Source organism: Ostrinia furnacalis, unplaced genomic scaffold (assembly GCF_004193835.3).
Source record: "Ostrinia furnacalis isolate ACB-3 unplaced genomic scaffold, ASM419383v2 OfSCF2047, whole genome shotgun sequence".
NCBI lineage: Eukaryota > Metazoa > Arthropoda > Insecta > Lepidoptera > Crambidae > Ostrinia > Ostrinia furnacalis.
Window position 1 is genome coordinate 465,360 of NW_021132286.1, and position 12,478 is coordinate 477,837.

Here is a 12,478-nt window from a genome sequence, read left to right on the forward strand (position 1 = left end):
GAGAGCTTCCATGTTGTAGATAAATTAAATTATTGAAGTCTGCGAAGCTTCAAACACTAAAAGGCGATTTTTCCGGATAGGTATATTTTGAGAATTTAATCCATGATCAGTAACAGCTCCAAATTATTAACTACATCGTTGAGCTTCTCTAGCAGCATGTACAAGTTTTCGTCTAAGTTAGTAGCGGGACAAGACACAAGTTACGTACCAACTAGCGTGACGTAGGGCGCCGTGACGGCATTGAAGTGGTGCGGCGAGCACGCCTCGTCGGGTCTCGCGGTGGGCGCGCCTCGCTGCAACTCAGCTATGTACGTGTCCCGCCGGTACAGCACCACGCAGACGTAGCGGGACACGCTGCAACAATGGGACAGATAGGTATAGACACTTCTTTTGTACACCACACATATATCTTCGATGGAAAAAGGTTGCTAACAGTCACTGGATGAAAAAAGCGAGAGCCAATGTGGTGCGTGTGACACTGCGACCACAAACAGTTTTATGTATAGTTTTTTCGCTCACTTTGAGCGTTTATGCAAGCAGGTATATAATAATAAATCTATCACTTAATACAGGAAAGTGATACTCAGGGAACCTAAATTAAAAAGAAGTCAATCCATTTACAAATCTTACGAGTAACCCATGTCTAATAGAGCGAACTTAGCTAAGAAAATTTGTGCTAGTATTATAGGACTAGTAGAACTCAACTTGTAAACTCGATTAAAACCTAAAACTGGGAATCCTAGTTGCAACACTAATTCACAGAATTTGTATAATCTGTTAATAGTTATACTTCATTAACTTTTAAAAAAAATAAAACCGACTTCAAATGCGTGAACACAAAAAAAAACTAAAAATTGAAAATATTGCGTATAAAAAAGTTCATCCCCAATTTTCCACCCTTGGGGGTGAAATATTTTCTTCAAATTCGCATGAAACCACCCTTTTGATAATACCTATTCAACAAAAAAATAATCGTTCAAATTGATTTATAATCGGCGGAGATATTGCGTATAAAAAAGTTCATCCCCAATTTTCCACCCTTGGGGGTTGTTTTTTCTATTATTAAATTTAAATGGGACCACCCTTGAGGTATTACCTATACGCCGAAAAAAGACCAAAGCCACCGAGTTTCCACTGGGCGAGCTGGCCTTCACATTCACGCAGTAGACTTTGATATCAGCGCCAGTCTGGTTGCTGATCCGTAGCGTCGCGTTCCGCTGGTAGAACGTGACGAGGCTGAAATGGTGGAGTCCAACTTACCAATGGTGCTGCCAATGCGCGACCAAAGCCACCGAGTTTCCACTGGGCGAGCTGGCCTTCACATTCACACAGTAGACTTTAATATCAGCACCGGTCTGGTTGCTGATCCGTAGCGTCGCGTTCCGCTGGTAGAACGTGTAGTTGCTGCTGAAGTCTAGCGTGTGCCACGTGTGCGAGAACGTCATCCAGGACGGGAACTGGCAGTTGAAGCGAACTGATACTGGAAATAGAATTTTGGTTATTCATGTGTCATGCTTGATGTCTGTGGATAAAATACGAGGGGGAAATTTACTATAAAACAAGTAAGAATATTATAAGACAGAGCAAGATTGCATTGCTGTTTTTTTCGGTATCAATAAACATCCAAAAGACACAAAATATTACTGTACTCGTATTTCAGGTGTTAAAAAGCGAAGTCATACCTACTGTTGTTATTAATACAGAATTTATACACTAGTTGCATTGTCTTGCCTCATTGTTTTTCTATTGTTTAGGTACACATTCTAAGCATGAGTCAGCAGGTTCTTTTAAATTAGACACTACGGCTGAATATTCAGGCTATAGTTATTTTTAGGCCACTAGAATGGCGGCGGCTAGTAAAATGGCTAGGCTGTTAATTAAACGGTCAATTAAGCTGCGACATATCCATTGATTAGTGGTATCAAGTATGCAATTACTATTTTTTAAGTAGGTCAACCCTATGGAATTTTCTGGTAGGTAAGTATAGGTATTTCTAAGTACATATCAACTTAGGTAGGTACCCAATGGAATTTTCTGGTAGGTGTTAGTTATTATTATAATTGGTACCTCGCTTCAAAGCCATAGTCCTGGAGCCTTCAGTGGCGCTGAACAGGCCGTTGCAGGTCGCGTCACCGGATTGGGCCACTCTGTACTCCACGCCACCAGGGGCGCTGGGGCCATCTTTAGCTGCACTTCCTGATGCTGGAAATGAAGAATACATCGTCAATTTACATCTGACGTACCAAACCTAATGCGCAAGATTTTCGTAAATATTTACTGAAAATGGTCTGGTTTTATAATAAGGGACAATAAAAAATCAATAGGTACATGAATATTTAAATTGATGAATATGGGCCTTCTGTAACCATCAAACTTTCCCACGTTTCATTCCTGTTGCTGCAATTTCTGCAGTCAGGATCTACAGTGACTGTGTGATCTCCGTTAAAAACCAAACCAGTGAAGGTTTCGTCAGTCATTAGATTCATTTTATGAGGATTCCGTCAACTGGGACCGCAATTAACTGGGACCGCGGTCCCAGTCGCCGGATGCGTAAAAATTTAATAATTTTCTTCCGGCGACTGGGACCACTCATGGATTTTAGTACTGTACCGATTTTGGATTGAATAATATTTTTTTTTAAGTAAGTTATCTATAAGTGGTCCCAGTCGCCGGAAGAAAAATATTTTTTTATGGATCCGGCGACTGGGACCGCGGTCCTAGTTAATTGCGGTCCCAGTCGCCGGAAGCCTCCATTTTGAGGAATCAATCTACCAAGAGAATGGTGAAACTAAAGCAGAATTTAAGAACTATGGAGTACCTGTAACCAGTAAGGGTAAAAATTTCATTTTTTTAACCAGGTATTTCAAATTAACAAAAGGCGATGCTTTGCTCGCAAATAGTGACCTGGTGTCCATCTAAATTCTGTATATTAGTCTTACCAATACCATTTGTCTTCTCGTAGACGAAGCAGCGGTAGCGGTCCTCGTTGCTGGTCGCGTGGTTGTGGTGCAGTTTGCCCACCAGGAACCTCAGGCTGCCCTCCTTCCACGTTGCTAGGCACTCCAGTTCCTCCACTGAAAAATTCGATTAAATTTTTTAAAGGTTATGGACAGTTTCTGACAGCATGGCTACGAATCGTCTTTGTGATTTTCTTTGATGTAGGTACAGTTGTCTATTAGGGCTATGCTATGGTTGTTTTATAAATACAATTAGATCCAGAATTAGGTATATACTTTAAATATATAAAAAATTGATAATCCTTTGTCTCTGTCAGACGAGAATAGAAAACTTAGAGAAGGATACAAAAATTACACTAAAAAAAGCGACTCTTCTTTTGGAAAGTACTAAAAGAAGTTTTTGCCGTACGTAAACCAAAAAATCTATTGTTTGGTATAAAATAAAAATATAATAATGGGTACGAGATGTCGTTCAGCATTAGGTACACTTTTATCACGTCGTTTGCTAACGTAAATAATTGCTTACACTTAGTAGAATTGAGTATTTTCACTTCCGAAATAAACTGCGAAGTGAATTATTTCGAGTAATTAACTATAACTAATCCTGCAAATACCATACGTCTAGACGTGTCCCATACTGCATTCGGAATTAACTTCGCGCTTCCAAAAATAGAATCGTTAGCTATATTGATTGTCTAAGCTAAACCTGCTGATTTGTAACGGGTAGACGGATTCCACAAGTGACTCTGGCCTTAAATTACTAACCGATAATAGAAACGGCGTAGACGAAAGGAGAAAATAAAGGGTGTTCTCGGAGGAGTTAATGTGTATTGATTTAGTCGCGACTCTACATGCCCAAGATCCTAATTGGCAAATGCATCGGATTTAAGTCCTTTGTTTAGCTACGTACGAGACATTCAAGTTCAAACCTGTGTGGTAATTTTTTGGTGTTTTAAGACAAAAATACCTTTAGTAGGTAAAAAATGTAAAGGTGTGTGCGAGTGTTAGATTTCGATTCAAGATTAGGGTTGCGCTACGTTATTTAACAGCAGGCATTAAAATGCAACTATCGTCTAAACTCTAACCAATATTTAGGTGCACTAGCTCTACAGCTGTTTAGATTTTTAACGTTTGTTACCTACTAGACATGAATGTCTTATTCATGTTCTATGATCTAGCTTACACTACAAACTTTTTTGATACCTTTGATTTTGGTTTTTTGAACAACGCTCTGTCCATTTAAATCCGTTGGCAAATACGCTATATTTACGCGCATCAATAGTTAATTTTCCGGTAGCTATCTTTGAATTTAAGTCGCAAACTTACCGGTGCTCTCAGAACCGTGCACGTCAGGGCAGGCTTGATAGTTGAGGAGTAGCCTCGAGTCCTCAGTGCAGCTCTCGATCGAGGACACCGGGCTTTTGCAGTCGCCATGGCCCCTGCAGCGAGAATAAATAAATCATTAAATAATTAGAAATTTAGCCTATTGTGTATGTGAGTAAACTTGGTCATGAGGTTCTGGCAGAGAGAACGTGACCCAGGAATAGATCCCACTTTTCCCGTGGTTGTCGTAAAAAGAAACTAATTGACAAAATATGCTTCTCCAAACGTGAGAGGTGTAATCCGGATCCTTCATTTAGCTCTAGTAAATTAGGGAAGGCCGTGTTCCCATAGGGTTACTGATGTGTATGCGCGTCTACGCGCATAATATATAGAACCTACCTACATAGTACTCGTAGTAACAAAAGTTGATGTCTGTGTCGCTGTCATCGTTTAGTAATAAACTCGAGTTCAAAGCGATCGGTGTGTTTCATTTATATCAGTTACTAAATGACCCGATGGTTTAATTTAATAAACTTGTTTTGCAACAATTTAATGTGGCTGGCAATTCTAGCTAAGTTTGTCCATCATAAATGTCAACTTACGATCGTAATTCAATGATCGTTTATTTCAATATGATTCTGATAAACCTACCTGTTTGAAAGCTAAGTACTTATTGGACCATAATAACATGATGTAAGTAGTAGCACAGGTTGTAGTTACAGTCCAATTTACACTGATATAAAGTTCAAGATTGTTAACACACAAGCACTAGCCTCGACCGGGCATTGACATTATCACATTGCATGTAATTCACCGAATATCACTGAACCATAGATTACTGCTAATTAATTTCCCTCGAACAGTTCCAAATTGACGGACGCCAAATTTGACGTGAAATTAAACGGCACACGACAGATGGCTCCGGCAATAAAGTCGCCGGACGACACTTGAAGAGGTAATTATAACTCCAGACTGTTCTTAGGCAAAACTGATCGTATGAACTCTGATGGCAAGTTCGACAGTAATTTAAATAATATTTGTGCCGTTTTTTTTAAATAAAAACTCATAAATTAATTTAATCTGTATGTTTTCATTTGTGTTCAACAATTAGGTAAGCAAAGTTTACCAGAATACGAGGGGCAGCCTGGGCTTGGGTCAGGTCGGTCTGACTCAAGCCCAGAGAGGGATTCTCCGGGGTCAGCGGTACCCTCATGGGGTAGTTTCTCTTTAAAAGCTTTCATAATCGTTTAACTCCCTTCTTAACTCCAGACATTTTAAGAGCTATTTAGGCTCTAAGGCTCGCTGTAGCCTCCTCGGAACAGTTGCGTGATCAGGTGTATGGTGTTCGACAATTTACACAAAGTGTAGAAAGGGAGACCGACGACCTTATAAAGGTTAGAAGGCGCGGGATGCAGCTCCGCTACCAACCGGGCGATGTGGAAATAATTAAGGACGTTCTATGTACAGCAGTGGACGTCCTGTGGCTGAAATGATGATGATTACTCAACAATTAATACTTTTCCTGTGTATCACAAATAAAGCCTGGGTTAGCCTGGATTTGAGCAACAAATTGTTACAAAAAATCTTGTAGCTTTTTTAAATTGGCCCTACCAAAGCTTCGAGACTTTAATCATGAAGACCAATGCTGAGTAGAAAAACTGGTGTAGGTAGTGTTTTTCTTTGATGCTTGACTATGATATTAATTGTGCTCGTCAGTTTGACAACAAATATTACCAAAATAACAATAGACATAGTGCCAAAAGGTAGACTGTGATCATTTTGATTGTCTGACAGTCACTCCAGTAATTAAAAGCGACTCAAAGGAATAGTGACTGTCTATGCTTTTAAGTGGCATTACCATTCGGAATAATTCTGAGTAGTGTACATCGTTAATTAATTAATTTGTGGCGTTCATTAAGTAAGTGTCGATCTCATTTGTAACTGCCTCAAAATAAAAATAGAGTTTTGATATAGGTTGTCATCCAGCTAATAAGTGCCTCTCGCGGTACAAATGCTCTTTTCGATCAAAATCAATTGAATACACATTAAATGAATACAGTTATGTTGAGTGATACAAGTACCTAAATGTAAAATAGTCTTGAAGCCTACGTCATGGGGAACACATCAACATACGTTAAAATTTAGTATATTATTCTGAAGTCTCTAGTTGGTCGCATTAAGTATAAAGATTACCTCTATTTCTATGGGTCCAACTGACACCCTATGATCTCATAAGATACTCGAGCTAAATCGGAGTGTAGGCTTACTTTACTGTCTTATTAATAATTGTACAGCAGCGTCAAATAGTTCGTGACACCCAAAGTGACCAAAAAGTTGACAACAAACGTTATTGCGACCTTTTTGACTACTTTGAATGTCACGAAGTATATGACGCTGACTGTTGGTACTTACCTGTTGTAAGTAAAGGAGAAGGGCCCCTTCAGAGGGCAGTCCACCGGGTCTGCATTCTCCCGAAACATCGAGTACAAGAGCGCATCTCCCGTGATGAGGGTGCACAGGTGAGGCAGTGCGTCTCGGCGGTAGCAGAACGCTAGAAAGAGAAAGAAAAAAACAAGTTACCATCATTTTCATCAGCCTTCAGGGAAGAAAAGGAATGCTGGAAAGAGAAATAATATGGCTGTTTAGTTATCTGAAGCTCTCGGCCTTCAGGGAAGCTAGAAAGAGAAAGAATATGACTGTCTGGTTCTCTGAAGCTAAGCCTACAGGGAATAAAGGCAGGGTTAGGTTGTAAAAGTAAGGTCCAGTGCCAGTTGATAATAATTTCAAATTGATAATTAGATTTTTAAATATTATTGTTTCGCTGCGTCTCTAGATAAGTACGAAATAGTAGAATCTTGAAACTAGGTGATCGTATTACAACAGATATAGATAGTCATTTAAGATGGTGCTACTTAATGTTGTATTTGTCAACACAAACAAAAGATTCTTAGCAGCACTTTTTCTTAGGTATAAGGTCTTTGCAATAAAAAGTCATAAACTTAAACTTAAAACCGTATCTTTACACAAGTACCTAAGCAGAAGTTCATTCAATAAATATTGGTATCCATTAGTTAAAATCAACAAAATTATTCCTTGTACGCTCATTAGCTTTTATCAAAATTACTCAGCATACATAATGTAGCTACCTTCGCTGACTTATTGATCAAGAAAACTTTACGCGACCTTGTCTACCCTTACACTGGAAATTACACGCTGACGTCAAGCTAATAATGTTAAAGGTAAGGAAAAGTACAGTCGGTTCTCAAAATCTGACTGACTGACTTACTAACTGACTGACTGACATAGTGATCTATCAACGCACAACCCAAACCACTGGAAGGGTCGGGCTGAAATTTGGCATGCAGGTAGATGTAATGTCGTAGGCATCCGCTAATAAAGGATTTCACGAAACTCCACCCCTAAGGAGGTAAAACGGGATCTACGCGTAGGAAGTCGCGGGTATCCGCTAGTATTAAGTAGATTAAATGTGCCAACTAAACATGAAATCGGGAATTTCCGTGAAAAAACGTAAGCGGTGTCGATTGATAAAATGAATGGAGTTCGTGAATCCATTCAGGATTATATTACACAAGAGCAATTCAATGAAACGTTTTTGATGTGTAATATATAAATCCTCCTGAACAGTTTTTTATTTAAATTAAATTTTTGGAAACACTAAAAACTGCAAAGTAAAATTCACTTGTTTTTAACATGTAAAAATACACGTCGTTTTTTAATAACGAAAAATTGCATGTGATAGGAATTTAAGCCAAGACCCTCGCTTGCTGGATGACTGTGTAGGTCGTGGGTTCGTTTCCACCTTAGGCAATTCGATTTAATTAAATAATAGTCCTATTCCATGCTTACAATTTTTTAGCTGAGTTGCACCAATTTATTTTAAACGTGACTTTATAGTCAAACTCCTACAAAAAAACACCAGTTGTGGTTATCCACAACTGGTGTTGTTTTGTAGGAGTTTGACAGACTTTTGGCGTTTGTTAAAGTTAAAGTAAGATGGTGCACCCCTGCCTTAATTACACATATAGTTTTTGTGACGAACAATCCTTCTTCTCTATCAAACACTACCGAAAAATGCGTAACACTTTCATGGCTTTTCTATCAACGTTCTCGATTAATGTGACTATAATAATGGTGTTTATCGATACTCATAATCGAGCGCACGCACGCGGGTTATTTACAGCCCACCCGTTATGAGATTTAGTGCTAAATGTGTAGAAATCTTATGGTGTTAGCTGGATATTAATTTTCTAGCACGCGGCTCTACGTGTGAAATTGTTTGTTAAAGGAATAAGGTTCGATTCGAATAAGGACTGAATGAAGATGGAAATGCAGGCCGAAGTGCCCTGAAAAGGCCCTACATTCTAATACAGAATTTAAATATGTGGTAATAATTCTCACTAAAATTTCATGTTTTAGAGGGCCAGTTTAGCTGATTGTGCCGTCTAAAGCTTCAACCACAAAAACGCGTGCAGATTGCCAAGGCCAATGACAGGTCGTGCGACCCATGACAGTCCGCGCGACCTGTCATTGGCCTTTGATCGCGCCGGCGATGGCGATCTGCACGCGTTGGTATGGTTAAAGTATTAGGTAGATAGTAGTAAGTAGGCATTAGGTAGCACCTTCATATGTTCGACTTATTTTAGAACTCGTAAGCCCCAAGAGGCGTTGTCTTGGCACCTGTACCTCGTCTCCATCGAAAACTTCAAAATCAAAGATTTGTAATAAGTTCACGACAGTTGTTTAGTCTCGAACCNGGACGTCAAGACTTTTAATTAACGTTGGAACTAATGCCAACAACAATAAAACACATTTTAAATTAGATTAGATCTCTCTGCTGCGATCTGATGTCGTAAAATTGTATTTATTGCTAAGAAAAAGACTTATCTAGGTGCGATTGGAGCTGGGAGAATGCGTTTTGTTGATTACAATCTGTGACTTACAAAGAATTCACTTATTTATAGAGAGAAAAGTGAAGAGAGATACGAGAAATTTCTTGTATAGGTACTAATTAGGTATGAAGACCATAAGTAGTGATGTGATGTGGTAAACCATCTTCTCAAATTAAAGTAGGTCTCCCATCAAACCCTAAGCAGTCGCATCGAGACCGCCGTAACAATTTATTTCTATTGTGTCTCGATTCGTGGTCACTAGAAGGCTATAAAAAGATCCCATACCATCGACTATTTACGCCTGTATTCACAAACAATGCTTGCTTAAGTGAAGCAGCAAATCGAACGGACAGCAACGTTGAATAGAGCTCTGTGATTGGTTCGTGTGTCACCCTGTGCGTCCACGCGCCCTGTGAGACCTCATAGTAATATTTGTAAATACGGGCGTAATCCGTTTGTCTTTTAAGAACATCCACCAAAGTTTCGTCCAAAACGGTACATCTGAANCTCGAACCTAATCAGAATAAATAATAGCAACCAAAACCATTAACCAATTTGTGTGTCTAGAACTTGAACCTAGAACATCAGTTCACCAGCTTCCACACCCAATCCCTTGCAAGTAATAACATACCAGCAGTTCGTTCGTCCATTAATCTCTCGTGCCCGGTGGGGACATTTTTCAATCCGGCATCCGCCACCGGTCCATTAGTCTAATCTCGCACGGGCCAGTCTAGACCCACCCTGGACCTTTATTAGCTGGTTCCAATGACCCGGGGAAGGAGAGAAATTGCAAGGGATTTTTGGGATGCAATTAATTTGGTGGAAAATTTTGGTCTAGAAAGGAATTTCATTTAAACGCGCACATTGACTATCACAATCTCAAATTTTTACTTAGTTTTTAGCTGTAGGTACTAACCCAATTTCAATGAGTAAGCTTGTATCTTAGGGGGTATACAGTCAAGGTACAATCTATACTAATATTATAAATGCGAAAGTAACTCTGTCTGTCTTGCTTTCACGCCTAAACCACTGAACCGATTTTGATGAAATTTGGCATAGAGATAGTTTGAGTCTCGGGAAAGGAAATAGGATAGTTTTTATCCCGGTTTTTGAAACAGGGACGCGCGCGGTAAAGTTTTTCTGTGGCAGATAAAATTCCACGCGGGAGAAGCCGCGGGAGGAAAGCTAGTTGCAATATAATCGCACTTATTTAAAACACCTTAATATCGCAGTGTGTTCGTGCTATCAAAGTAAATGTATTTTGGCATAAAACAAAAGATAATTCAAGTGCATAGGTGATAACCAAAGTGCCAAGACTGGTATCCATCTGACACCTTATTAAAAGATGGCTGCATCTTTTGGCACCAAACAAACTGTATTGCATAAAACTTAATACATAATATTACAAACCCAGTACGTCATATTTACGTAGGTACGAGGTGCGCTTGATACCGTTTGTATTGTTTAAAACAATAATATAGAAAATATTTCAAAAAGCAAAATATTAAGTCAATTTATCATTCGTTGGTCACTATCTGTCTCTCCATATTTACCTTTTCCCATACAAAAGTCAAAATTTCCATAAAATAAATATCAAATGCATTTCCTCATTACAATTTCCGTTTTTATTACGCTACTGGACCATTAATATGTATGTTGTACTCACTTTCTTTATATTGTAGGACATTCTGATGTTTTTCATGCATCACGACGCAGCGATAACAGCCTTTCCTGAAAAAGAGAATATCATGAAGTTTGTCATTTTACATGCAAATACAAGTTCAGCCCGAATAAGCAAGTATAGTGGTTGATTAACAAACATAGAAAGGTCAGAAAGATGGCGAAGTGTCCTGTGTAAATTTTAGATTACTGAAAAATGTGTAAGTATATTGGCGGATGATTTTGAAAATAATTCACTTGCTTTTAATTACGAATTAAACGAACGTTTGTATTAGATCATCATCATCATTTCAGCCACAGAACGTCTATTACTGAACACGTACCTTCCTCAATGATTTCCACATCGTTCGGTTCGTAGCGGCCTGTATCCAGCGCCTTCCTGCTACCATTGATTGATTTGATTATGTATAGATATTGATACTATACAAATAGGTTAATGCAATTGCATACCTAAATTGTATGTATGATGCTGTAAAGCTGTAAAAAAGTGTCTGCCACTACAATACTCACTCGTCCACTATCAGAAACTTGTCTCCCTCTGAAGAAACGCACTTCCCCTTGTTGGAGAGGCGGTCTCCCTTTATGATGATGGGCTGGATCACCCCCGACTGGAACCATCTTTCGTGCTAGAGAGAGTTGAGCATGCATTGAAAGTGTCTGCAGCGTTTCAATACTCACTCGTCTACTATCAGAAACTTGTCTCCCTCTGATGAAACGCACTTCCCCTTGTTGGAGAGGCGGTCTCCCTCTATGATGATGGGCTGGATCACCCCCGACTGGAACCATCTTTCGTGCTAGAGAGAGTTGAGCATGCATTGAAAGTGTCTGCAGCGTTTCAATACTCACTCGTCCACTATCAGAAACTTGTCTCCCTCTGAAGAAACGCACTTCCCCTTGTTGGAGAGGCGGTCTCCTTCTATGATGATGGGCTGGATCACCCCCGACTGGAACCAGCGCCCGTGCCAGCGAGGGGGGAACGTGCAGCCTGAGAACAAAAGAAAATAGAATGAGCACGAGAACAGTAAAAACATAGATTTTTGAAGTTTTAAGATACGTCTGTGTGAGAAAATGCGCACGAGCGTATTTTTTTTTAAATATATTTAAGATATATCACAGATATATCTGTGTATTCGGGTGTTACGTAAAGTAACAGACTATCGATTTTGCGTCGGCCGATAGTATAGTCGGGCATTTGATCAGTATGGGCATATACACCGATTTGATTTGGCCATTCTTCATACAAATTAAAATCGGGCCCAACTATCGGCCAACTAAAAATTGATGGTCTGCGCCTAGTCTTATAGTGATGTATAAATTTTGATACTCTCTCAGCTTGACTTTATGTAGTATTATACAAAATATTTTCAATGTAGGTAGGTAATCATCAGTTTACATAACGTAAATAATAGATCGATGAATAAAAAAAAATGTATTGAGTAAACAATTAGTGCCGATGGCAGAGATTTTGTACGAATTGCTTGTATCCTCGTTATTTTTCCGAGAAACATTTAAACTACATTTTCGGGACAGGCAATTTAAGCGATGTTTACGAGTAATTAAGACGAAATATAAAAGTTAATTGGAAACATTTCAGTCTTTTTAAATAGT

General features: G+C 39.1%; 1 protein-coding gene across 1 annotated transcript in view; it reads right to left on the bottom strand.

Moving 5' to 3' along the window:
• The window catches only part of aus (argus), a 144,344-nt gene that overhangs the window by 1,826 nt on the left and 130,040 nt on the right, over positions 1-12,478 (bottom strand). The window contains exons 3-10 of the mRNA XM_028306740.1: positions 11,717-11,855; positions 10,857-10,921; positions 6,693-6,831; positions 4,284-4,396; positions 2,940-3,074; positions 2,068-2,202; positions 1,261-1,480; positions 209-354 (exon numbers count right to left, since the gene is read on the bottom strand). Coding sequence (XP_028162541.1) covers positions 209-354; positions 1,261-1,480; positions 2,068-2,202; positions 2,940-3,074; positions 4,284-4,396; positions 6,693-6,831; positions 10,857-10,921; positions 11,717-11,855 — 1,092 coding nt within the window. The remainder of the gene's footprint in view (positions 1-208; positions 355-1,260; positions 1,481-2,067; positions 2,203-2,939; positions 3,075-4,283; positions 4,397-6,692; positions 6,832-10,856; positions 10,922-11,716; positions 11,856-12,478) is intronic.